The sequence below is a fragment of the Mobula hypostoma genome, chromosome 27 (genome assembly GCF_963921235.1).
Source record: "Mobula hypostoma chromosome 27, sMobHyp1.1, whole genome shotgun sequence".
Taxonomy (NCBI): domain Eukaryota; kingdom Metazoa; phylum Chordata; class Chondrichthyes; order Myliobatiformes; family Myliobatidae; genus Mobula; species Mobula hypostoma.
This window is the reverse complement of record NC_086123.1, coordinates 8,493,926-8,517,401: the sequence shown is the minus strand read 5'-3', so window position 1 is coordinate 8,517,401 and position 23,476 is coordinate 8,493,926. Positions and strand designations below refer to the sequence as shown.

General features: G+C 37.6%; 1 protein-coding gene across 3 annotated transcripts in view; it reads right to left on the bottom strand.

Annotated features, from left to right (window-relative positions):
• Nucleotides 1-23,476, bottom strand: part of taok3a (TAO kinase 3a) — a 112,397-nt gene that overhangs the window by 65,288 nt on the left and 23,633 nt on the right. For all 3 annotated transcript variants that reach the window (XM_063034545.1, XM_063034547.1, XM_063034546.1), the window contains exons 2-7: nt 17,452-17,555; nt 16,894-17,104; nt 5,839-5,910; nt 5,573-5,674; nt 2,021-2,066; nt 777-873 (exon numbers count right to left, since the gene is read on the bottom strand). In XM_063034545.1, coding sequence (XP_062890615.1) covers nt 777-873; nt 2,021-2,066; nt 5,573-5,674; nt 5,839-5,910; nt 16,894-17,025 — 449 coding nt within the window. In that variant the 5' untranslated portion in view covers nt 17,026-17,104; nt 17,452-17,555. The remainder of the gene's footprint in view (nt 1-776; nt 874-2,020; nt 2,067-5,572; nt 5,675-5,838; nt 5,911-16,893; nt 17,105-17,451; nt 17,556-23,476) is intronic.

Genomic DNA, 23,476 nt, shown 5'->3' with positions numbered 1-23,476 from the left:
CACTTTTGCTGTAGAGAATACTTCCTCCAGTTTTATTCATATCAGAAGAAATATATATTTATATTTGAAAGCAGGTAACTGCAGTGATTTAATGTGCAAGGATTACAGACCTCTATATCCTTTAAATCTCAAAGGGAAATGGTTAAAAGGGTTATTTAAAATTCTGAATATAAAGAGTTTGTTGCTTAAATAAATATTGAAGGTATTGCAACTAGGCTTAGAGAAGAAAACAATATCAGCAAATAAAGTTATACGCAGATTGCAATAGATATTATCTTCTCTATAACTTCACTAGATTAATCAATTAAAATCTAGTACCAAAAATGTTAGGGTTATTGAAAACAATGTATTGCTACTGTCATGTACAAAAGGAAGGGATGTTGTTTTCTTATCTGTGATATTTCTGAGTCAGATTCACAATGGAGCAACAAACTACCTGCCCGAGGGACTCAGCAAGTTGACCAGTATCTGTGAGGAAAGGAACTATTGATGTTTTGAGTCAAAACCCTCTATCAGATTGATAACAACATAGAAAAAAGACGTGGCATATCAAATCCGTGCTTGCTCTCTATACAGTGATCCAATCAGTTCCATTAACCCGCTCTATCTTCACAGTCCTGCAGTCATGCTTCTTCAAGTGCTTATCTCATTTCCTTTCTAGATCACTGATCATCACTTCCACTATCACATGTAATTATAGATATTTAATTCATTAGTTCAACCTTTAGAGGACAGATCACATTCTTTTGATTTTTTTTTCCGCTATAATTTCTCACCTATGTATCAAATTATGAGAATGCAGGTAGGCCAGCCCCTGCAAGGCACCATGGGTAATGGCAGCAATCTCCACTTCCTGAAGTGGTTTCTTGTGAACTAAGGAGAAAGCATTTGTTTTCAAAGTTAGAATCTCTTTTCATGTATAGGCTTCTATACTACAGATTGCTCATAACAAAATTCTTTAAAGAAAATGAGTTGCAAAACTCAATGAGAAATAACATTATACAACACAATGCAAACATAGAGGGTTTTAACTTCCCTTTGGCTCAGAGTTCACTTAAAGCATTACTTCAAAGCAAAAAAAATTAAGCCAATATTTTTACTGAAGATTTATTAAATTTAAATCTGCCATTTTTTTTGCAGTCAAGTTTTTGGATGATGATGCCAGTGCTATTAAAATGTACATTCCATCAAACAATTCTAGATCAAGAGGTGCATCAACAGGTGATGGAACTGTAACTTTAGCAAACTACTTTATATCTACGCACAACTTTAAACGTGCATTTTATATATCCAATAATATAAAAAACAGACTGAAATCAAATACCACATTTATCTGAACCAAATCAGATACTTGCATATTTGGAAAGTAATCATATAAAACTATTTACATGTGCCTAAAAATTAAAAACTAAATCTGAAGTACTCATTCAGGGAGTTCAACAGATTTGTGGATATTAACAGAATCAAGGGAAATGGGAAGTGCCTGAAAATCAAATTAATGAAGACGATAAGCCATAACCTTGTTGAACAAGAGGACCCAGTTACAAGAGGCCCATCATTTCATAATGCGGTTTGAAGACATTTCTTTCCAGATAATAATTAATCTCTGGAATTCTCATTCCCAGATAGCTATTAAGACTAGGTTGCTAGAAATATATAAAGTTGAGGTAGATAAGTTTTGGAACATTGAGGAATTTAAAGCTATAAGAAGCTACCACAAAAGAACAGTTCAGGCCTGGGTTAAATTGGCCATGATCATATTGAATGGAGTGAACTGGCCTACTCCTGCACCTATCTTCTTGTGATTTTGATGAGGGGTGGAGCATACTCCTGCTCCCAATTTTTCTGTAATTTTAAAAAATGTACTATTTTGTAACCTGATTATTCTTTATTACAGAGTCAGGAATTTTAAAAATCTATTATTTTTATGATGGAAATTTAAGAGCTGTTCTGCACTGCACATTAAAATCTGATTTTGACCCACAGTAAAATCTTTCAATGCTTACTTAATGGCACTTACCTTCCAGTAAATCAGAAGTTGATCCTAGGCAGTATTCCATAACCATCTGAAATTAAAAATACTTAAGGATTACTTGCTTATACAAAATACTTAACGCATACAAGATTTTTTATATCAAAATAAAGAAAATGGACAATTACATTTTTTGAAAAAGAAAACATGAAGAGTTGCATTGAAAATGCAGTCCGAAACAGGTTTCTCAGTATCAATAGCTACAGAAAGTTTATGCGCATATGAGCCTCTTTCCTCTCATCCTAAAAGTAGGCACCTTTTCCTATCATTTTTATCTATATGCTTTTTGATGCATTTCGTACTATTTTGACACTTATTCCTTATAGTAGAATATTCATATTCTGCATACAATGAAGGTTCTCCCTAGTTTTCTTCAGGAAGAGGGATAACAAGTAGTTTACAAGTTTTTAAAGTGAAGAATGCTTTAAAAAAAAGCATATGGGATACTCATACACTAAATATTGCATACACTGGAATTCAAATATAAAAAAAAATAAAAAATGCTGTAATATTTATAAGGATCCCATGGAGCAAGGAATATTCAGGCAATGAGCTGTCATTATAAAAGGAAGAATTTGGAGATGTTTATTTCATAAATGTCCAGACATGGAGGGAAAAAAAGCCATTAAAGATGAGATTTTTAAAAAAGGCCTGGAATTAGTTAACTAACAGACAAGGACGCTCGTGTAAGTGAGGTTTTGATGGTGTGGTGAAGTTAAAAAAATTGATTTAAGATGAGCTGTTAATAGCTAGAACGGAACCTTAACAACTGTGTGCAAGGCAAAACAAATGTTATTTTCTGCCATTAGTGAAATAAATGCTGAGCTTTGAAGGTTATAATGTGTTTAGTTAAAATGTGTAAGGCTTTCTTTCTATCTACAATGGAAGAGTGAAGGAAGCTATGGACAAGGAAGACTTGTATTTCTCCAAGCATTATTAAATTTTTCCAACTGGGCCATCAATCCTTTGTCAGCTATTGAGGCCTGAAGAGGAAAACTGTCAACTAATCCAAATTCTATTTCCTTCCATCTAGCCTTATATTCCCTATTACACCAATATAACAGAGGGGTTATCTGTGAGGCATAAAAATAATTTCTCAGGCAAGGAAGAACCATACCTCCTCTTTCCTTCCCTAACTGTAAAGTGTTATATTGAATTCTAGGTTTCCTTCCTTGCCAAATGAAGCGGGAAATCCATTTGTCCCATTCCCTGAATTGATTATCATCCACCTCCACTGGTAAAGTACGGAAAAGATATAATAACCGAGGAAGAATATTCATTTTTATAGTATTTATCCTTGAATTTAAACTTAAAAAGGGGATAAGATTCCATCTATGCATATCTGCTTTTATCTCTGAGATTAATGGCCCATAATTTACCTGTGACAGTGTTGAAAGATCCTTCGGCAGGGTTATTCCTAAATATTTTAATGATTTAGCTTCCCACTTAAGGTCGTATGTATCCTGCAATTTTTTGGATGGTGTATAATTTAGGGACATAACCTGCGTTTTCTTTACATTTATTTTATAACCTGATATTTTCCCAAAGTCATCCAACAGTGTAAACAATCCTATAAATGATTTTTCTGGTTCACTCAGATAGACCAAAACATCATCTGCGAATAACGCCACTTTCTGTTCAATCCCTGCCGCCTTGATACCTTTTACGATTTCGCTCTGTCTTATTAGTTGGGCAAGTGGTTCAATATATAGCGCAAAAAGGAGAGGAGAAATTGGGCATCCCTGTCTAGTGCCTCTCTCTAAAATGAAGGAGTCAGAGAGGTCCCCATTTATCTTAATTCGGGCTGTTGGGCTGTCATACAGAGTCTGAATTACTTTAATAAACCTTTCTTGAAAGCCGAATCTTCCTAACACTCTGTATAGGAATGCCCAACTAACCGAATCAAAAGCTTTCTCAGCGTCCAATCCTACTACCATTGTCTCTGTCTCGTTCTTATTAACCTGTTCTAATATGTGCAGAGTTCTCCTTATGTTGTCCTGTGTTTGTCTTTGTTGAATAAATCCAGTCTGGTCTAAATGGATTAGGCCAGGTAAAAGCTTTTCCAATCTGCGCGCTAATATAGATGTAAATAGTTTGTAATCTAAATTAAGAACACTAATTGGCCGATAATTGCCACATTCTAGTTTATCTTTACCCTCTTTAGGAATAACTGAAATAATCGCTTCTCTCCAGGAAGGTGGAGTTTCTCCTCTCTGCAAGATCCAATTAAAGGTGTTAAGTAGTAATGGGGCTAACTGTGTCTTCAGGGACTTGTACCACTCTGAGGTAAACCCATCAGAACCCGGGGACTTTCCAGCCTTTAACCTAGAGATGGCCACGTTCAGTTCTTTGACAGTTACTGGTTCTAATAAACTTTCATTTTGTAAATCTGTAAGTTTAGGTAGATCTAAAAAATTCAATACACTGTCTATATAGGGCTCACTGGGGGCCCGGGGTTGGGAGTACAGCTCTCGATAATACGTTTCAAAACTCTCTTGAATTTTCCCTATTGTACTCTCCACAAGCTTTGTCTTTGGATTCTTTATTTTATGAATTGTATTGTCTGCTTGTTGTTTTCGTAATTTATATGCTAATAATCTAGCTGATTTACCTCCTACTTCATAATTCTTTTGTCTCAGGTAAAGAAAATTTCTTTGAATTTCCAACGTATAAATATCATCAATTTCACTTTGCAATTTCCTAATTTCCTGTTTTCGATTTGAATTACTTTTGTTGCTATCTCCAACTTGAAGTTGTTTTAATTTTCCTTGAAGGTCTGCTAATTTTTGTGCATTGATTTTTTTCATGTGAGTAGTAATGGAAATAATTTTCCCTCTCAGTACAGCTTTCAATGTATCCCATAAAATCACTGGTGATGTTTCTCCCGTGTCATTATTGTCTAGATATTCTTTGATTTCTCCCCTTAATCTCTCCATTACTTTTGGGTTATTACGTATATGTGAGTTTAGCCTCCATAGTGTTTTCCTCATTTTCCTTTCCAGGATTAGAGACATAGAGACTGGGCTATGATCCGACAGATCAATTGTTGCAATATTACAGTTTTTTATCCTGAGTCTATCTGCATTAAAGATAAAGAAATAGTCTATCCTTGAATAGGCTGAATGAGGGAAAGAGTAATATGTATAATCTTTACTAGTACGGTGTAATTCCCTCCAGACATCTATAATTCCCAACTCCTCCAACAATGAATTCACTTTCCGAGTCAGAGGTTTATTCTGAGTAACTATTCTTGAAGAATCTAATATAGGATTTAATCTAATATTAAAATCCCCTCCACAAATTACTACCCCTCGAGAACTGACCATTAGGTGGAAGACTTGTATTTCTAACAGTTTTACTTTTTTTAAAAAAACTTCCACTGACTGAAAAGATGTTAAGATAAACAGACATCAAAATACATTCCTCAGCAAAATGTGTCTATCATCTATTCACGATTCACATGGTAACTCTGAATAGCAAAAAGTCTATATTTAGCACTTACAGTATAACCATATAAAATTCGATAGCTTTGCAACATACCCAGGCAGTGTTTTCTTTTAGGTAGCAACCTTTGTATTCTATGGTATTTGGATGTTTCAGCTGGCGTAAAAATCTTACTTCTTTGATTATATCCTGCCATTTCTGAAAAAAAAAATATTAGTTGTATTGTTACTGTAAAATGGATCAGCTGGGCATTTTTGGAGATTTAATCCCAAAAATTAGAAATGTATTAAATGTCACTGGTAACCCCTTAGCAGTATGTGAGAAAAATAGGCTTTAAAACAAACAAACCTGAATTTTCTTACCTCTGTTATTTGTTTACCACTATACGACATTTTCTTAACTGCCACCACCTCAGATGTGCGAGCATTTCTGGCCTTGAGATCAAATACATAAACATAATATGTTTTAAAAGTAACATGACAACATCCAAATATAGGTGACAGAAACCATTACCATTCCTAATCAAAACCATATAAGACAAGTAAACATTTTCATTCAGCCACCCACAATTTCGAGAGCTATACTCAAAATACTCAAAAATTCTGTCTACATCAGCATGCTTCATTGTATAACTATTCGTCATACATAGCACAATTTAACATATTTCCAACCACTAAATGTTTCGATAAGATATGAAATCCTGCAGAGGCAATTTATTGCTACCACACCGAGTCTATTATGCAAATGCAAACACACTCCAGTGCAGACTTCATAAATGCTAATCAACAAAAATTAAATGCTTCTCTATCCATTGATGCTGCCCAACCTGCTGAGTGTTTTCAGCTTCTGCTTTTACTCCATAAATTCTATTGTCAGCACCCTTTGAAACTGAAACAAGTGAAGATGTACATTATTCCAGTAAAGCATTCCAGTTTGACTTGATCAACATCAGAATAACATAGATATCTCAAAACTGAGGAAAATTAGTCACTCACCTAAAATGGAATAAATGTTACTTAAAAGTTGATAGTTAATGTGTAGTAGACAGTATAAGTGATGATGCTTTCAACAGCAACAATTAATTCTATTGGCAATTTGGGAAATGACAAATGCCCAAATCACCTAATCCATTATAACAAAATGACAAAATGAGCACAACCACATAACTGCATGGTACTTCAGCAAACTGGAAAAGGCAAGATTATACATGAGAAACATTAATGAGGATTTGATGCCTCTTTTGTAACAAGAGTTAAATTGGAATACCTTTCTGGTGAAAAACTTCAAGGATGTTATTTTTATAAAAAAAAACACAATGGATAAATCAAGTGGAGATAACCTGTCACCAAAGGCAAAATCAATGACTTTGACTGTTAACTTGGACTGCATCTTCCAAGCAGCTACAGATGCTCGTATTTCTTTTTCTTTTCAGGCAGGAATTGACCAAGTTACTGAAGCCAAAAGAAAATCAGGGACAGTCCACTTTTTAGGCAGCCAGTAGACAGCAGTGGCTTACCATGCAGCAGGGAGTTTAACTGCCCTGCTTATGCATCAGCAGGAAGGCTTTCCTTTAAACAATTCAGGGCATGGCAATAGGTTTCAGCTAGCAGCTGTTCCAAGTGGACAGAAGTCTCTGACTGAGAGAGAACTTTTAGAAAAATAAATGGCTGTTTATAGAGATAGAGCAGTAACCTTAGGGAATAGTGGTGAATTTGGGTGCTGTGCTGATGGGATGGCAACAGTGCAGGTGGGAACAAGAAAGGCAGAAGACAGGCACAAAAAATTTTAATATTTATCTTTGCTTATGCTTTTATTTTGGATGAAGTTCATCGCATGGCTTATTCTTGCACTGAAAAAAAGGGCAGAATTGTGAAATATTTCCCACGTATTTCCTATCAAATCATCTTGGAGAACCAAAAAATTACTCATGAACATTGTGCCAGGAGATAGCCATGCGAGTTCCCATTCAAGCTTAGGGCTGGCATAGCCCACCCAACTCTGCAGAATTTGGTATGGTTCCCTGAACTTCAGGGAGATTCAAAAAGTGATGAGTGGACGCAACATCTGATTAGATGTTAAAAGTGGGTTACATAAACTAATATAAACCAGTATCATTGGAAAGGATACTGAATGTTTCAGGATCAGTGATATCCCTTTTCTGTGACTTCAGTTAGTTTGAATCATACAGCATTGAAAAAGATCTTCAGCCCACAAAGTCCACATCAAACATCAAGCACCGAGTTACACTAATCTGATTATTTTTTAAATTGTTGTGATAGTCCTCTTAATTAACTCCAGCCTTCCCCCACTATTCACCTATATTCTAACAGGAATTCATAGTGGCCAATTAACCGAGCAAATCTGTGGGATATGAGATGAGACCAGAGCACCTGGAGGGAGTCAACATTGTCACAGGGAGAACATACAAATTCAACACAATAGTACCAGACGTCAGAAGTAAAGCCAGGTCGCTGGAACTACAAATCAGCAGATTTACTAGCTCTGCTGTCATACACTGAGTGGTCCTTTGGCTCCTCACACAGGCTGTCATCCTTAAAATATAAAGATGGCCAGCTTTCAAAAACCAGGAGCAAATACCAAAGCCGATTCTATCTTCCATTGGTTGTTTACTCATTTAACATAAGAGTACTGACTAATTTCACTCTCTCTCTCAAAGCTTCTCCTGAACAGCAAAAGAAAATTCCCACCATGACTATAACCAGCCAACTCAGCACAGACCAGAAGAAAAAGCCTGAACAGTTGTTCCAGGTTATGGCTCCCATACCAGCCTATCAATATGCTTCAGAACTATTTAGCAATGGAGAGAACATAAGTGGGAAAGTAGTGGGGGGGGAGGGTGGTTCTTGCATGGTGAACAGCGAATCTCTGAAATCTAGCAGAACCGCTGAGAAAAATAACTGATCAAAACACAGCTATCTGTGAGCAAAGAATCCCAATACATACAAGTAGAACTTAATATCGAAATTAATTTCTACGAGCCAAGAAATTCATATTAGTGGAAGCCTAAGCCAAATGCAGGTATGGCTTGTGAGAATGTTGAAAATTCTTCTCAAAGTTTGTAGTTTAGAACTGCACAAATACTGTGTAATGCTTTGGCTATACTCTGATAGTTCAATATAATGATATTGAAGAACAACCAATACAAAATACAGATGGGCCTGTTCCTGTGCTGTACTGTTCTATGCTCTATTAAATTTAGTTCTCTTATTGAAATCATTGTTATATAAAGGCCCACCAGCGCCTTTACTTCCTGAGAAAACTAAAGAAATTTGGCCTGTCCCCTAAAACTTTCACTAATTTTTTTAGATGTACCGTAGAAAGCATTCTTCTGGGGTGCATCACAACCTGGTATGGAAGTTGTCCTGGCCAAGACCGAAAGAAACTGCAGAAGATCGTGAACACGGTGCAGCACATCACACAAACCAATCTTCCCTCCGTGGACTCACTTTACACCGCACGCTGTCAGAGCAGTGCTGCCAGTATAATCAAGGACACGAACCAACCAGCCAACACACTTTTCGTCCCTCTTCCCTCCGGGAGAAGGCTCAGGAGCTTGAAAATTCGTACGGCCAGATTTGGAAACAGCTTCTTTCCAGCTGTGATAAGACTGCTGAACTGATCCTGACCCGGATCTGGGCCGCACCCTCCAAATATCTGGACCTGCCTCTCGTTTTTTTTGCACTACCTTACTTCCCATTTTTCTATTTTCTACTTATGGTTTATAATTTTAATTTTTAATATTTACTAATTATAACTATTTTAAATATTTAATATTTGTAATCCAGGGAGTGTGAAGTGCAGAATCAAATATCGCTGTGTTGATTGTACATTCAAGTACCAATTGTTTGGTGACAATAAAGTATGAAGTATAAAGTATATTTTGAAAAGCAGGCTCTCCAAGCACTCATCCCTGTAAAATTCTCCTGACTACTGCTTGGCATCACAAAAAAAAACTCATTTACTTTTCTCTCCATTTTCTTCTATTAATCACCTTTCTCTTCAGCTAGTATTGATTCAGATTCAGGTTCAAATTTATCTCATATAAATGGAAATATGCAGTAAAATGTGCCATTTGCATTAACAACCAACACACTCAAGGATGACCTGTGTGCAGCTTACAAGTGTCAGCATTCCAGTTCTAACACAGCATGTTCACAATGCTTGGCAGAACAAAACACAACAAACAACAAATGTACAACAGCAAAACAAGTTCTGTCCTCCCTCCCAGCCTCTCACACACATGGACAGTTCTCCAAACTCCAGGACAGGTTTCTGGTCTCCAGCCACCAAGCTTTGAACATTAACCCCAATCCAAATTCTTTAATTTTGTACACTTGACTCTTACTTGGGACTCTTTCAAATGCTTTCTGAAAATCCAATTACACTACATCCTCTGGTTCACTGTTATCTATTCTACCAGTTACCTTACCAAAAAGACTCCCATGTGCTTTGTGAAATATTATGTTTCTTTCATAAATTCGGATGGACTTTCTTTAATCTTGCTGATAGCTTTTGAGTACTGTTATCAAATCCTTTATAAATCCATTATTGGTCTAATGAGTCTGTAGTTGTCTTTCTCTCCCTTCCCACTTTGTTAAATAGAGCAGTTACAATTGCCACCCTACAACCTGCAGGAACCATTCCATAACGTGCAGAATTTTGGAAGATAATGAACTCCGCGTCCATTATTTCTATAGCAGCCTCTTGCAGATTAACAACCCCCAGTCCCTTCAGTCCTATTAATTGCTTCAGCACCATTTAAAGGTATTATTTCCTATGATTCCACGCTCTCATTAAACTCTTGGTTGTCTAGTATTATGGGAAGTCACTTGTGTCTTTTTCCACGAAGACAGAACCAAATTATGGTTGCCCTTTCGTTGTTCCCCTTATAAATTCTCATGTTTTTGACAGAGGGAACTGTATCTGTCTTCCCTTTTTTGTTGTATTTTACAAACTTTTCCTCTTGTACTCGATTTTCCTTTTGCTCAATCAATGTTTCTGGTAATTTGGGACAGCTCCCAATCCTTAGACGTGCTATTTTATCAGTTAACTTTGTATAATTTCTCCTTGGTTATAATACCATCCTCAGCTACTTTAGTCAGCCACAGTTGAATCAAGTTTATTTTGGTTTCTGCATCAGAAGGGAATATCTAACTATTTCAACTCCTATATCCAATCTTTAAATGTTTAACATTTGTGACCCACTGTCATTCTTCTCAATGCAGCTCAGTCTATCACAGCCAATTCATTTCCTTCTTTAGATTTTGGACCCGAGCTTCAGATTGAACTTCATTTTCAAACATCAGGAAGAAATCCATGTCATGGCCATCTAGCTAGATACATGTAACAAGATTTATAACACAACCCCTTTTCATTACACTGTATCCAAACTAGGATATTGTCTCGAAAAGAGCAAAAAAAAACTAGATACCAGAACTCTGAAATAAAAATAGAAAATGCTAGTAATACTCAATATCAGGCAGGAACAAGCCACAATTGATTGTTTCAACCTGATTTCTTCCTAGCTTGATTCTATCCTTTCACCACTGGTCAGTCCCTTCCTACATTTCCATGATGGCTCTGATGCCTCGACCATCTTGACTACTTCCAAATCCCTCGTGCTAACAGGCTCATTTTACCATGGATGTACAATTCCTTTACACCCACATACCACATCAAGATAATCTGAGGGTCTTTCACTTCCCACTGCAGTAGATGTTTAAGTAGTGCCATCCACATCACACTCGTTCATCTTACTGAACTAGTTCTCACATTGAGCAGCTTCTCACTCAACTCCACTCACTTTCGCCTAATCAAAGCTGCAGCTACGGACAGTCACATTTATTCCTATCTTTTCACTGGATGTGCAGAACAGTCTGTTTCAGTCCTAGCCAGTCCGTTTTCCCTGCATTGGTGCTGCCTCCTGTAATGGAGCAGTACTTGACTGGCTCATTACTTTATTGAGATACAGCATGGAATACTCCCTTCCAGCCCTTTGAGCCCCACCACCCAGCAACCCCTGATTTAACACTAGCCTAATCATGGGACAATTTACAATGACCGATTAACCTATCAACCGATATATCTTTGGACTGTGGGAGAAAACCGGAACACCCGGAGGAAACCCATGTGGTCACAGGGAGAACATACAAACTCCTTACAGACAGCGGCAGGAAATTTCCACCCTATTCTCACCTTCACATGACTAATCTGACTCTTCCTTTTCTTAAGATCTGCCTCAATCTTGGGAGACAGGCCAGACACCAACATCCATATATTCCCATGCCCCCAGCTATCTCCACTTGTGTTCATCCCAATCTGCTTCCTGTAAAGTTTCTGTTGCATTCTCCCAGTTCCTCTGTCTCTGTTGTGTTAGCTCACAGAATGAGATTACAGGTGACTCTGAAATTCAAGGTTCAGGAAAACTTCATCTCATCATTTCCTACATCTCTGCTCTCAACCCCCTCTTTTGGGACAGATCAAGTATAGAGTTCCCTCGGTTTTTGGCTTTGTGGAAGAAGCCAGAGAGTGGTAGTAGAGGGCTGCCTCTCTGACTGGAGGCCTGTGACTAGTGGTGAGCTGCAGGGATCGGTGCTGGGTCCTTTGTTGTTTGTCATCTGTATCAATTATCTGGATGACAATATGGTTAACCAGAGCAGCAAATTTGCGGATGCACCACGATTGGGAGTGTATTGAACAGTGAGGAAGGCTATCATATCTTGCAGAGGCCTGCATCAGCTAGAAAAATGGACTGAAAAATGGTAGATGGTATTTTATGCAATGTGGATTGTGGTACAACAAAGGGATCTGAGAATACAGGTTCATAATTTGTTGAAAGCAGTGTCACAGGTAGGTAGGGTTATAAAGAAAGCTTTTGGCACAATGGCCTTTATAAATCAATGCACTGAGGTTAGGAGATGGGATGTTACGCTGAAGTTGTAAAGCCTTTGGTGAGCCTAATTTGAGTATTGTGTGCAGTTTTGGCCACCTACCTCAGGGAAAGATGTAAACAAGGTTGAAAGAGTACAGAGAAAATTTACAAGGACATTGCCAGGTCTGGTGGACCTGTGATGCAAGGAAAGATTGAATAGATTAGGACTATTTTCCTTAGAACATAGAAGGCTGAGAGGAGATTTGATAGAGGCATACAAAATTATTAGGGGTATTGATATGGTAAATGCAAGCAAGCTTTTTTTTAAACTGAGGTTAAGGGACTACAGAGGTCATGGGTTTAAGGGTGAAAGGTGAAAAGTTTAAGGGGAACATGGGGGAAACTTCTTCACTCAGAGGGTCGTAAGAGTATGGAATGAGCTGGCAGCACAAGCAGTGCATGCATGCTCGATTTCAACTTTTAAGAGAAGTTAATATATTATATTAACCTGTTAGTATTATATTTTGTATTGGCTTCTAAATGTCATGATCTGGCTGTTAAAGCTGTGGAACTTGCAATAATTTAAAAATACAGTCAGAAAAGGTGCTGAAAGATATGTATAGCATAAACTGATATTATTCGATATCTCAATGCACTTATCAGTCAAATGAAAGCACTCTGATGTACAATTTGTATTTTGTTGACCCTTAATCAGCTCAAATTTGAAAAAGTCTCTCGAGAATAGAGGTAAAACAATCTTACTGGCAGTTTCCATCTCGGTCAGGACAATAGTTACTGCAGTGTATTCAGCATATGAAATTTTATTTTGCTGTTTCCAATGAAATACAGCATAGTGCCTCACTTAAATTTTTACTTAAATGCATAATTTTGAAGAAAATGTATTTTTATTGCAGCACACAAATCCCATCAATGAAAAAAAATCCATAAAACAAAATTCTTTTGCCCGAATAACAACATACAGAAGGGAGCTGACCATGATACCAGCAGGCCAGCAAGAGAAAAAACACAAGACCATTGGTGAAAGATGTAGCTAATAGTTGAAGCAAAAGTCCAGAACAAAACAAATCACTTGTCTTCAAAATAAAACCTCATCTTCCTGACTTTTACCTTTACCAATTATCTTAAATCTCCTCTGAAAGCCATTTAACCTGCCAACAAGTCCTCCATAGTCAACTGCACTTTAATCTCCACTGCTCTCAGAAAATCAATACCAACCTCTCGTTTTCCCATATAATTGATCCCTTATTTCTGAAGTGTTGCTCTTAAATCTCCTCCACACCTTCTCTTAAAGTATATTGAGGCCACAAATCAGGGCAAAGTTGCTGGTTTAGAACCAAATATTCCAACATTGCAAGGAGTGCACTGAGCAGCTCTCCAGTGTATATTCAGTCTGAGTCTCAGCCTGGAAAGGGTCCCAGCTGTGTGGAAAACATCATCTGTGGTCCCAGTACCCAAGCTGGGCCAACCGGAAGTCTTGAATGACTACCGCCCAGTGGCCCTGACCTCACACATAATGAAGACCCTAGAGAAGCTGGTCCTGGCTCACCTCTGACCCCAGGTCAGATCAGCCCTTGATTCCCTGCAGTTCACCTGCCAGGAGCCCATTGGAGCCGATGAAGCTGTCACCTATCCGCTGAACAGGGCCTACTCCCATTTGGATAAACAGGTCAGTACTATGAGGATGCAAACAGGAGGAAATCTGCAAATGCTGGAAATTCAAGCAAACACACAAAATGCTGGTGGAACGCAGCAGGTCAGGCAGCATCTATAGGAAGAGGTACAGTCGACGTTTCGGGCCGAGACCTGACGAAGGATCTCAGCCTGAAACATCGACTGTACCTCTTCCTATAGATGCTGCCCGGCCTGCTGCGTTCCACCAGCATTTTGCGAGCACTGTGAGGATCATGTTTTTTGATTTCTCAAGTGCCTTCAATACCGTACAGCCCTCATTGCTAGGCCATTGGCACTTCTATTGCATTCTGGATAATGGACTACTGACTGGCAGACCACAGTTTGTGCAGTTTCAGAGCTGTGTGTCAGACAAGGCTATAAGCAGCACGGGGCCCAACAGGGGACTGTACGGGCTCCCTTCCTGTTTACCCTGTATACCTCAGACTTTAGATATAACACTAAGTCATGTCATCTGCAGAAATTCTCTGATGACTCAACAATAGTTGTGTGAATAAAGGGAGGATGGGAGGGCTCTGGTGGAGGACTTTGTCAAATGGCGCAAGCTGAATCATCTGCAGTTCAACACCAGTAAGACAAAAAGAGATGGTCATGGACTTTAGGAAGACTAAACCTGCACTGTTCCCTGTTACTAACGAAGGTGAGCACGTGGATGTGGTGAGGGCCTACAAGTACCTGAGGGTGCACCTGAATGATAGACTTGAGTGGAGTACCAACATAGAAGCTGTGTACAAGAAGGGCCAGAGTTGCCTCTACTTCCTGAGGAGACTGAGGTCATTTGGAGTATTCCAACCTCTCCTTCACACGTTCTACCAGTCTGTTGTCGTCAGTATAATCTTCTATGTGGTGATGTGCTGGGGTAATGGCATCAACATGGGTGTTGCCAACAGGCTCAATAAGTCAATTAGAAAGGCTGGCTCTGTTATAGGAGTCAAACTGGACACACCGAAGGCTATCGTAGAACAAAGGACCCTACTGAAAATCCTGGCAATTCTGGACAATGTTTCTCACCCTCTACATGTCACCTCAGCTGAACAAAGGAGCACTTTTAGTAATAGATTAAGACAACTGCGCTGCTCCAAAGAGCGCTACATGAGGTCATTCTTACCCTCGGCCATTAGGCTCTATGATGAATCAACCTATAGCCGGGGAAGTGATGACCCCCTCCTGGTAGACTGCTTGAGGTAACTTATTTTTTATTCTTTCTAATATTTGTATATCTGTGCACTTGCAACTCTACTGTGACACAGTAATTTCCTTTGGGATCAATAAAGCACCTACCAATCTATCTAACACTGTGTTGCTGAGTTTAGAATCCAAGACTGATTGATGGGTTGGATACGCCAGTCACTTCACTCAACAAAGACCAGTAATGAAGGATGATGTTAGGGGGTTCTTAAGCATAACTCAAGGGAAATTGTCGCTTTGATGCCACATCAACTATATAGGACTCTGGTCAGACTCCACTTGGAGTACTGTGCTCAGTTCTGGTCATCTCACTACAGGAAGGATGTGGAAACTATAGAAAGGGTGCAGAGGAGATTTACAAAGATGTTGCATGGATTGGCGAGCATGCCTTACGAGAATAGGTTGAGTGAACTTGGCCTTTTCTCCTTGGAGCGACAGAGGATGAGAGATGACCTGATAAGAGGTGTATAAGATGATGAGAGGCATTGATCATGTGGACAGTCAGTGGTTTTTTTTCCCAGGGCTGAAAAGGTTAACACGAGAAGGCACAGTTTTAAGGTGCTTGGAAGTAGGTACAGAGATGTCAGGGGCAAGTTTGTTTGTTTTTTTTATATATGCAGAGAGTGAAGAGTGCATGGAATGGGCTGCCGGTGACGGTGGTTGAGGCAGATATAATAGGGTCTTTTAAGATACTCCTGGATAGATACATGGAGCTTAGAAAAATAGAGGGCTATGGGTAACCCGAGGTAACTTCTAAAGTAAGTACATGTTCGGCACAGCATTGTGGGCCGAAAGGGCTGTATTGTGCTGTAGGTTTTCTATGTTTCTAACTAAGTGTTGCAAAGGATTGGAGTGATCAATTTCAATCTCAATTCGAGACTCCTGGATGAGTAGTCAAAGTGCAATTTGATTATTTAAGTTTTTAATCAAAACGTTAGGGACACAAACCTTAAAATTTAATAGTTTTTTTTCGTACTCTGAACATCAAGAGATTTAAAAAGTAAAATATCCTCAAAGGCTTTGACAGGAGACTGAGCTCCATCTGCCGGTTTGTTTTCTTAAACTGAATAGAAGCATTACAAGACCAGTATCTCAAGCCTAGTCGTTACTGGGACATCAATGCTGAAATCAAGGGAATGTGAGGATCAGAGAGTTTGACCACTGCATCGGAATCATGCAAGTACCAGAAGTAGTGACTCTGAGCTGTGTGCTGGTTTCGGAAGATCTTGCCCAATTTTTTAAAAATTTAAAACTAATGTTGTCCATTTTGTTTATTCTCACCAACAAAATCTTTAATTCCCCAAATCATTTTTGTTATGCAAGAATCATTATTATTGCATCTTTGCACCCAACTCACTATATCTACCTACTCCCATCCAACCAATATAACGTTCTGTTAAATACTAGGCAATTACTTAATAAGGCAATGTAAATCCATGAAGTCTTCTGAGTTATTAATACTAGAGTAATAAAGTTGCTGATTCAAAGAAAGTTATTACAATGCTGCTTTTTTCAGTTACTTATGAAACTAATAACACTAGTCTTGTTTACATTAAGAATTCTGTTAAACACATATTGTAAGATTTAATTTCAACGGCATTGTAAGACTAACTAGGTTCTGACTTACAAAATAAACAGCACCAAAACTTCCATGTCCAATTTCATGTAAGTCAACGAACAATTCTTCTGGATCTTCTTTAAAGAACAGCTCAGAAACCTCTGGATCTCTTGCTGCCCCTTTACGAGTTGAAGACGGCATCTTTTCCCATCAAAAAGTGGAAGAGGTTGATGTTGGTTTCAAAAATTTCTCCCTTCATGGACAAACGCTCTTTTAACAACTGTAAAAGATGACCTGGACATTAAGTGGAAAGGAAACAAACTTGTACAGCATTTTACTTCACTCTTACTTGCTTTATGGCATTGCAATTACTATTAATATATTTTTGAGAATTAGAAGATATTCTAGTTAAATAAGAGAAAATAAGTTAATGAATTTAAGAAATAATAGCCATTAAAAACATGAGTGTTTCAAGAGATTTGTGGTATCCCATTGACTACTGTTTGGTAATGCATTGATTATCTAAATTGTCTAGTGGGGAGAGAAAAATTGCCATTACAAGTGCATCACTTCACCTGAAAAGATGGTGCAAGTTGATAATTTGTGTTTTAAACCAGTTGCACTTACCTTTCAAATTTATTCATTAAACATCTTGCTTAGTGCATGTAAATCTGGAACATACTGATTCCGGAATTGTTTTCTGAACTCTTCTTTCAATTCACTCAGCACATCTGTGGAAGAGAATTGAATACAATTCAAGCTTGTATTGTTACTTTAATAAGAGTAAAATGTAAAAAGAAAAATGCTGGAAAAGGGTTAGGGAGCAATTGTGAAAAGTGGGAATTAATGTTCTAGGCACTGATCTTTTATGAAAATGGAAAGAATTAAGACATAAATAAGTTTTATGTCAAGAGAAAGAAAGAACAAGCATATCTCTGAATGGATGAATGCAGGAAAGTAATTCCATTTAAGATTTCAAGAAATATAGAAGCCTGACTGATAGTCCAAGTATCAAATTTAAAATGCCAGTAAAGATGCCTATCAAGGCTGAGAAAAACATCTGGTTATCTGTACCAGTCTTGTGACAGGAAGGTGAATCATACCTTAAGAATTTTCCCCAAGGTTAGAAATTAAGGTGGCTGAAGTCAAGGTGGGAAGCAGCAAGCAGGAGAGTGGCAACTTAAAGTTCTGAATGGTCCCTCATTTTGAACAAGTACACCTATGGAATTCTCTACCACAAAAGGCAATGGAGGTCAAGTTGTTCTTGTATTCAAAGAGGCAGGCACATTTCTAAATACGATTAGCTATGATCATGTTGAATGGAGGCAAAATTGCCTATACCTTCTATATTTTTTCTACATTCTATGCCACATCACCAATGAGAACAAAATCTGTAAGAGAGACAATAGCAGGAATGGTAATTCAAAGACATTTCCAAACCACTGCCCCTATATAACTTATTAAAAGAGCTTGCTGAAATTGCAACAATCTGCTGGAGGAACTTAGCAGGTCAGGCAGCATCTTCAAAATATGCATGTTCTGGGTCTAGGTATCAAGGCTAAATTTTATGATTCACTCTTTCTTACTCAAGAAGATGGTAGTGATGAAATTAGGACATCTTGCAGGTAGGAAATCCGAACTACGTGCAAACATAATTCGAAGGTTGAAATATTACGACGAGTCAGAAATATTTGATTGCTGCAAAATTTTATTTTACTTAGAGATGCAACATGGAACAGGCCCTTCCTGACCACCAACTCACTGATTTAATGCTAGCCTAATCACAGAACAATTTACACTGACCAATTAACCTACAAGCCAGTACTTTCTTACAGATAATGCTGGAACTGAATGCTGAACTCCAACACCCTGAGGGCATTGAGGGATAAACTTCAGCAAATTGGTTAAAAATGAGTATACCTCTTGCCAGCCAAATAGTTTAGCTTTTGGTAGAAGCATACCAAACTCAGAAATAATAATGAACCCCAGCACAACAGCAATTCAATCTGTGAATAGGAAAGGTTTATATAGAAATCCACTTCACTCGGTTGGGTGTCATGACATTATCTTTTTTTTTAAAAAGAATAACGATGCATACATCAGGATGCTCTTTATCAAATACAGCTCAGCATGTAATACCATCATCCCCTCAAAATTTATCAGTAAGTTTCAATACTTTCTTGTGCAGTTAGATCCTGATTTCCTCACTTGCAGACCCCAGTTAGTTTGGATTGGCGAAAACATCCCCTCCACAATCTCCATCAGCACAGCTGCACCAGAGGGATGTGTGCTTTGCTCTCTGCTCTACTTGCTTTTCACCTATGACTGTAAGGCTAAGTGCAGCTTCAACACCACATACAAGTTTGCTGACGACACCACTGTTGTGGGCTGTATCAAAGGAAGTGATGAATCAGTATATAGGAGGGAGATTGAAAATTTAGCAGAGTGGTGCTTACTTGCCACTCTTCCATAAATACCCTTTTTGAACAAGGCCGTGGAGCCATGAACTTCATCTTCAGTTGCAGCCACTAACTTCTGCACCTCACTCAGAGAGACTGTTGGCATCATAATAGCCACTCTTACAAGTGCCATTCTTCTCGGGTGGCTAGGTTTAGAGGAGTAGTCTAATCTACAAACTGTGATTGGGGTTTCATATTTTCCACTTTTTCATTATGGATTGCACGGAACTCCAAGATAAATTCAGTGCCTTTGTAATGGTCTAGCACCCTTCTCCAGATTTGTGCTTCTCTGTTATCACTTCCCTAACTTGTCTTGAATGGTCTTTTGTCTTCATTTTGGCTTGGTCTGTTGAAAATCTATTATTCTTACAGAGAGAGGGGGTACTTATTCTCATGAATTCATTGAAAACAGGCGATTTTCCAATTTTCTACATTGACAAATTGGGAGAGTTGGTGAGGTAATACAGCACTTGAAGAAAGATTGCATTGTAATCACAAAGAGAATGAATACTTTTTCAACATCACAATTTTAGTTTTTAATTTTTAGTAATTTTGTGACAGGTTTTGGAATTTTTCTTTTGATTTGACATGATGCACAATGTTTTGAAGATTAGCTCAAAAAAATCCTACTTCAGTATATTTTAAATTTAGAAAAAGTGACAGAAAATATGAAAATAGTTGTGGGGGCTAAATACTTTTTCAAGGCACTGTAAACGTTGACCGAACCAGTCAAATATATAAATATATATTTGACAAATACATAAATATTTGAAAAATGTATTCCAACATTAACGCCAAATTATCTTCCAAAGTAAACCAAAAGTAACCAAATAGAAGCAACCATTAATTTACTTATATTTTAACCTTGTCTCCCAAGGCAGCCAAGTGGGCAATTCACTACTACTTAATCAACCAGGTTGATCATCACTTTCTAGTTAATGCAATACCAAAACAAATCTCAAAACTTAATGTAGTACATCATTTTTTCTGTAAGACAGGAGAGCAATAAAAGACTGGGCCAAAATAGAAACGAAGTTTGGGTCTTAGAAATAGAAGATAGCAAGCGACAGTGGGAAGTTGCTTTTGAGACTGGAAGCCTGTGACCGACAGTGTACCAGAAGGACTGGTGCTAGGACTCCTGCAGTTTGTTATACATGCTTGCTGTTAACCTTGGAGGTACGATGACTAAGCCTGAAAAGAATACGGAAATTGGTGGTTTGTTGATAGTGAGGAGGTAGTCTTAGGCTGCAGGGAGATATTGATAAACTGATAAATTGGGTAGGTCTGTGGCTGATGGAATTTAATCCTGCAAACTGAGGTGATGGTTTTGAAGTGTCAAATAAAGCTAAGAAATGCCATAAATGGCAAGGTCCCAGAGAGTTTTGAAAAATAAAGGGACCTTGGTGTACAAATCCAAAGGTTACCAAAGGTGACAGCACAAGCAGATAAGGTGGTGAAAGCAGCATTACGGATGCTTGTAACTATTGGTCAAATAAATGAAAACAGCTACATGAAACTACTAATGGCCAGACTTCAATAACCAAAAGGTATAGGATATAAAGATCATATATTAAAAGTTAAAATACAATTTTCACATTAAAATTAAAACAATCTGCATCAGGACAGATAAGGATAGCAGATGCTAACTACATTTTACTCAAATTAACCTACTCCTGGGCCACATTGTTTTGCAGTAGCATAAAGTTGCACAGAAATGATGATTAGTCGTTCCCAAACTTTAACAGTGTTAATTTTAAAGATATGAAGCCATCTTAAAATTACTTCAGATTCATGAAGGTTTGAGCAGTCAACAGCTTTTCCTTTTTTTAAAAAATAATTTCTGTTTTGGTCTTTATCAAAGAAAAACATGATGTCAATACCTCAACAGATGAAGAAGCACAGAAAATGGATAAAACGAAAATCCATAAGTAAGTGGTATTAAAAATGCCAGCCATGGCTGAAATTGCTATGTGTCTAAGATGGTTAACAGAAGTACAGTTAGAGAATAGAGAAGAGTTTGCCATAATCTGTTAATCTCTGAGTATAAGCAGGTACCAGAACACTGGAGAGTGGACACTATGACAACCTTATGAGACAGCAAACAGTGTTATTCAACAAAGATCAACACCAGGATTCTTTTTTTTCGATACACTTTCTATGGTACAGTATGCTTTCATAATTTATAAACCCAGAGTTTGAAAAAGTAAGCAAAACAGACAAAGGATAGCAGAATGGGCAGCCAAATAGAAGAAATTAAATGCAGAGAAGAGTGTAGTAAATGTTCTGGCAGACGAGGGTAGTGGCAATATAGACCAAATGGCAAAATTCTAAAGGATGTACAAGATTAGAAAATAGGTGTACAAATGCATAAATTTGCAGGGTGTATTCAGTCAGCAGTAATAAAACATCCAAAACTCCACAGAGAGCAAATTCAAAAGTAGTGAGGTTGTATTGAAATTTTATGAAACATTACAACCAGTTTAGATAAAGAGAGCTGTTAAAGCAAATGCTGAATAGATGGAATAATGTCACCTTTACAAAAAAAAAATAGCTGTTCAACCCATGTAGGCAAATAACAGCTATGGAATCACAACATTAACAGTACCTCTCAATGATAGTATCTGGCTCCCAGAATGATCACAATCATTTCTTTCGTTAATGAGGTGAGGCACCCAATTCTTGAAAGGTAAAATATGGGTATTTTACACTATTGCAGTTCAGTATCAAGGATGCAGTCATTTTCAGAATAATTTAAAATATTTAGAAACAAATGTATCACTTTCTATTTGCTAAAGAAACAGCATGCGAACAATGCACTAGAGCATAGACTTCAGCTTGAGATATTCTAATTATCTGCCATTTTAATTACCCTTGTTACAAAGACTGAAGGCTGTGAAGTTAATCACTTACTTCCATCAATAACAATACCCAACCAAGGGAATTGTCCATATGTGTTCATAAATGCATGCTGAATATGCACTGACATAAACAACCATTAGAAATGTGGTGGGAGGAACTGCAGGCGCCGTATGTCTAGAATTGAGTCTTTGAAGCTAACATTTCAAGTATTTTCAGACCCAGCTTCACTCATTGGAATATCAAACAAATGATACATGATTTAAAAAATTTCAATTTGCTGGTTAGCATGAGCAACAAAGCTCATGAATAATAATTTCATTTTCAGAGACAGCTTCCTAATCTGGCTTCTATCTTCCCAAGAAAAAAAAATATTTCTAGAGCTAATTAATGAAAACCAATAAAACTAAAATTAAGACATTTAATCTAACTCTGAAATAATGCATCTGTCAGACAGATGTCACTTAATCAAATCTTATTACTTCAATATGTACTTAAGAAATTCAAAGAATATTTTAAAAGGATAATCAAAAGCTTACATGAAATTTCATGCGACGAATTACCACAACAATGTGTTTTGATTAACAAGTTCTTCATTTTTTTCCAACTTATTTTGAAAATAAGACAGCCAATTTAAATGAATGTTCATTTCCCCCCCCAAACAGGTAATATAACAATTGCCCTCCAGCCTGCAGTATCTTGATACTGCACTGGAAATGAAAGTGAAAATGCAACCTCATTTTCAGTGGCCTAACCACTGATTCTTAAACAATAGATTTGTTCATGCTTTTAAAAACTGGAATAAAATGCATTATTTTTTAAATGATTATGATTAGAAATATTAAATAAGGTATTTAAATATATTGTAACAGAAACTTTATATATAATTGTGTGAATCCAACTAGATGAGAACAATACTCGTGAGAATCTGAGTCAAAATGCCCAGGACAGAAAGGCTACAGAAGTGGTGGATACAGCTCAGTCTGTCACAAGCAAAACCCTTCTCATCACTGAGTATATTTACAAGGAGCGCTACCACAAGAAAGCAGCATCCATCATCAGCATACACCAACACCTAGACCATGTCCTCTTCTCACTACCACCATCGGACAGGGGGTACAGAAGTCTTAGGTCCCGCACCAACAGGTTCAGGAATAGTTATTACCCTACAACCATCAGGCTCCTGAACCAAGTGTGGATAACTTCAATAACCACAACTTTGGACTGATTCTATGACCTACAGATTCACTTCCAAGGGCTCATGTTCTCAGTATTATTTTTTATTGGCACAGTTCGTCTTCTTTTGCAAGTTGGTTATGTCATGTTTTATATGTTTA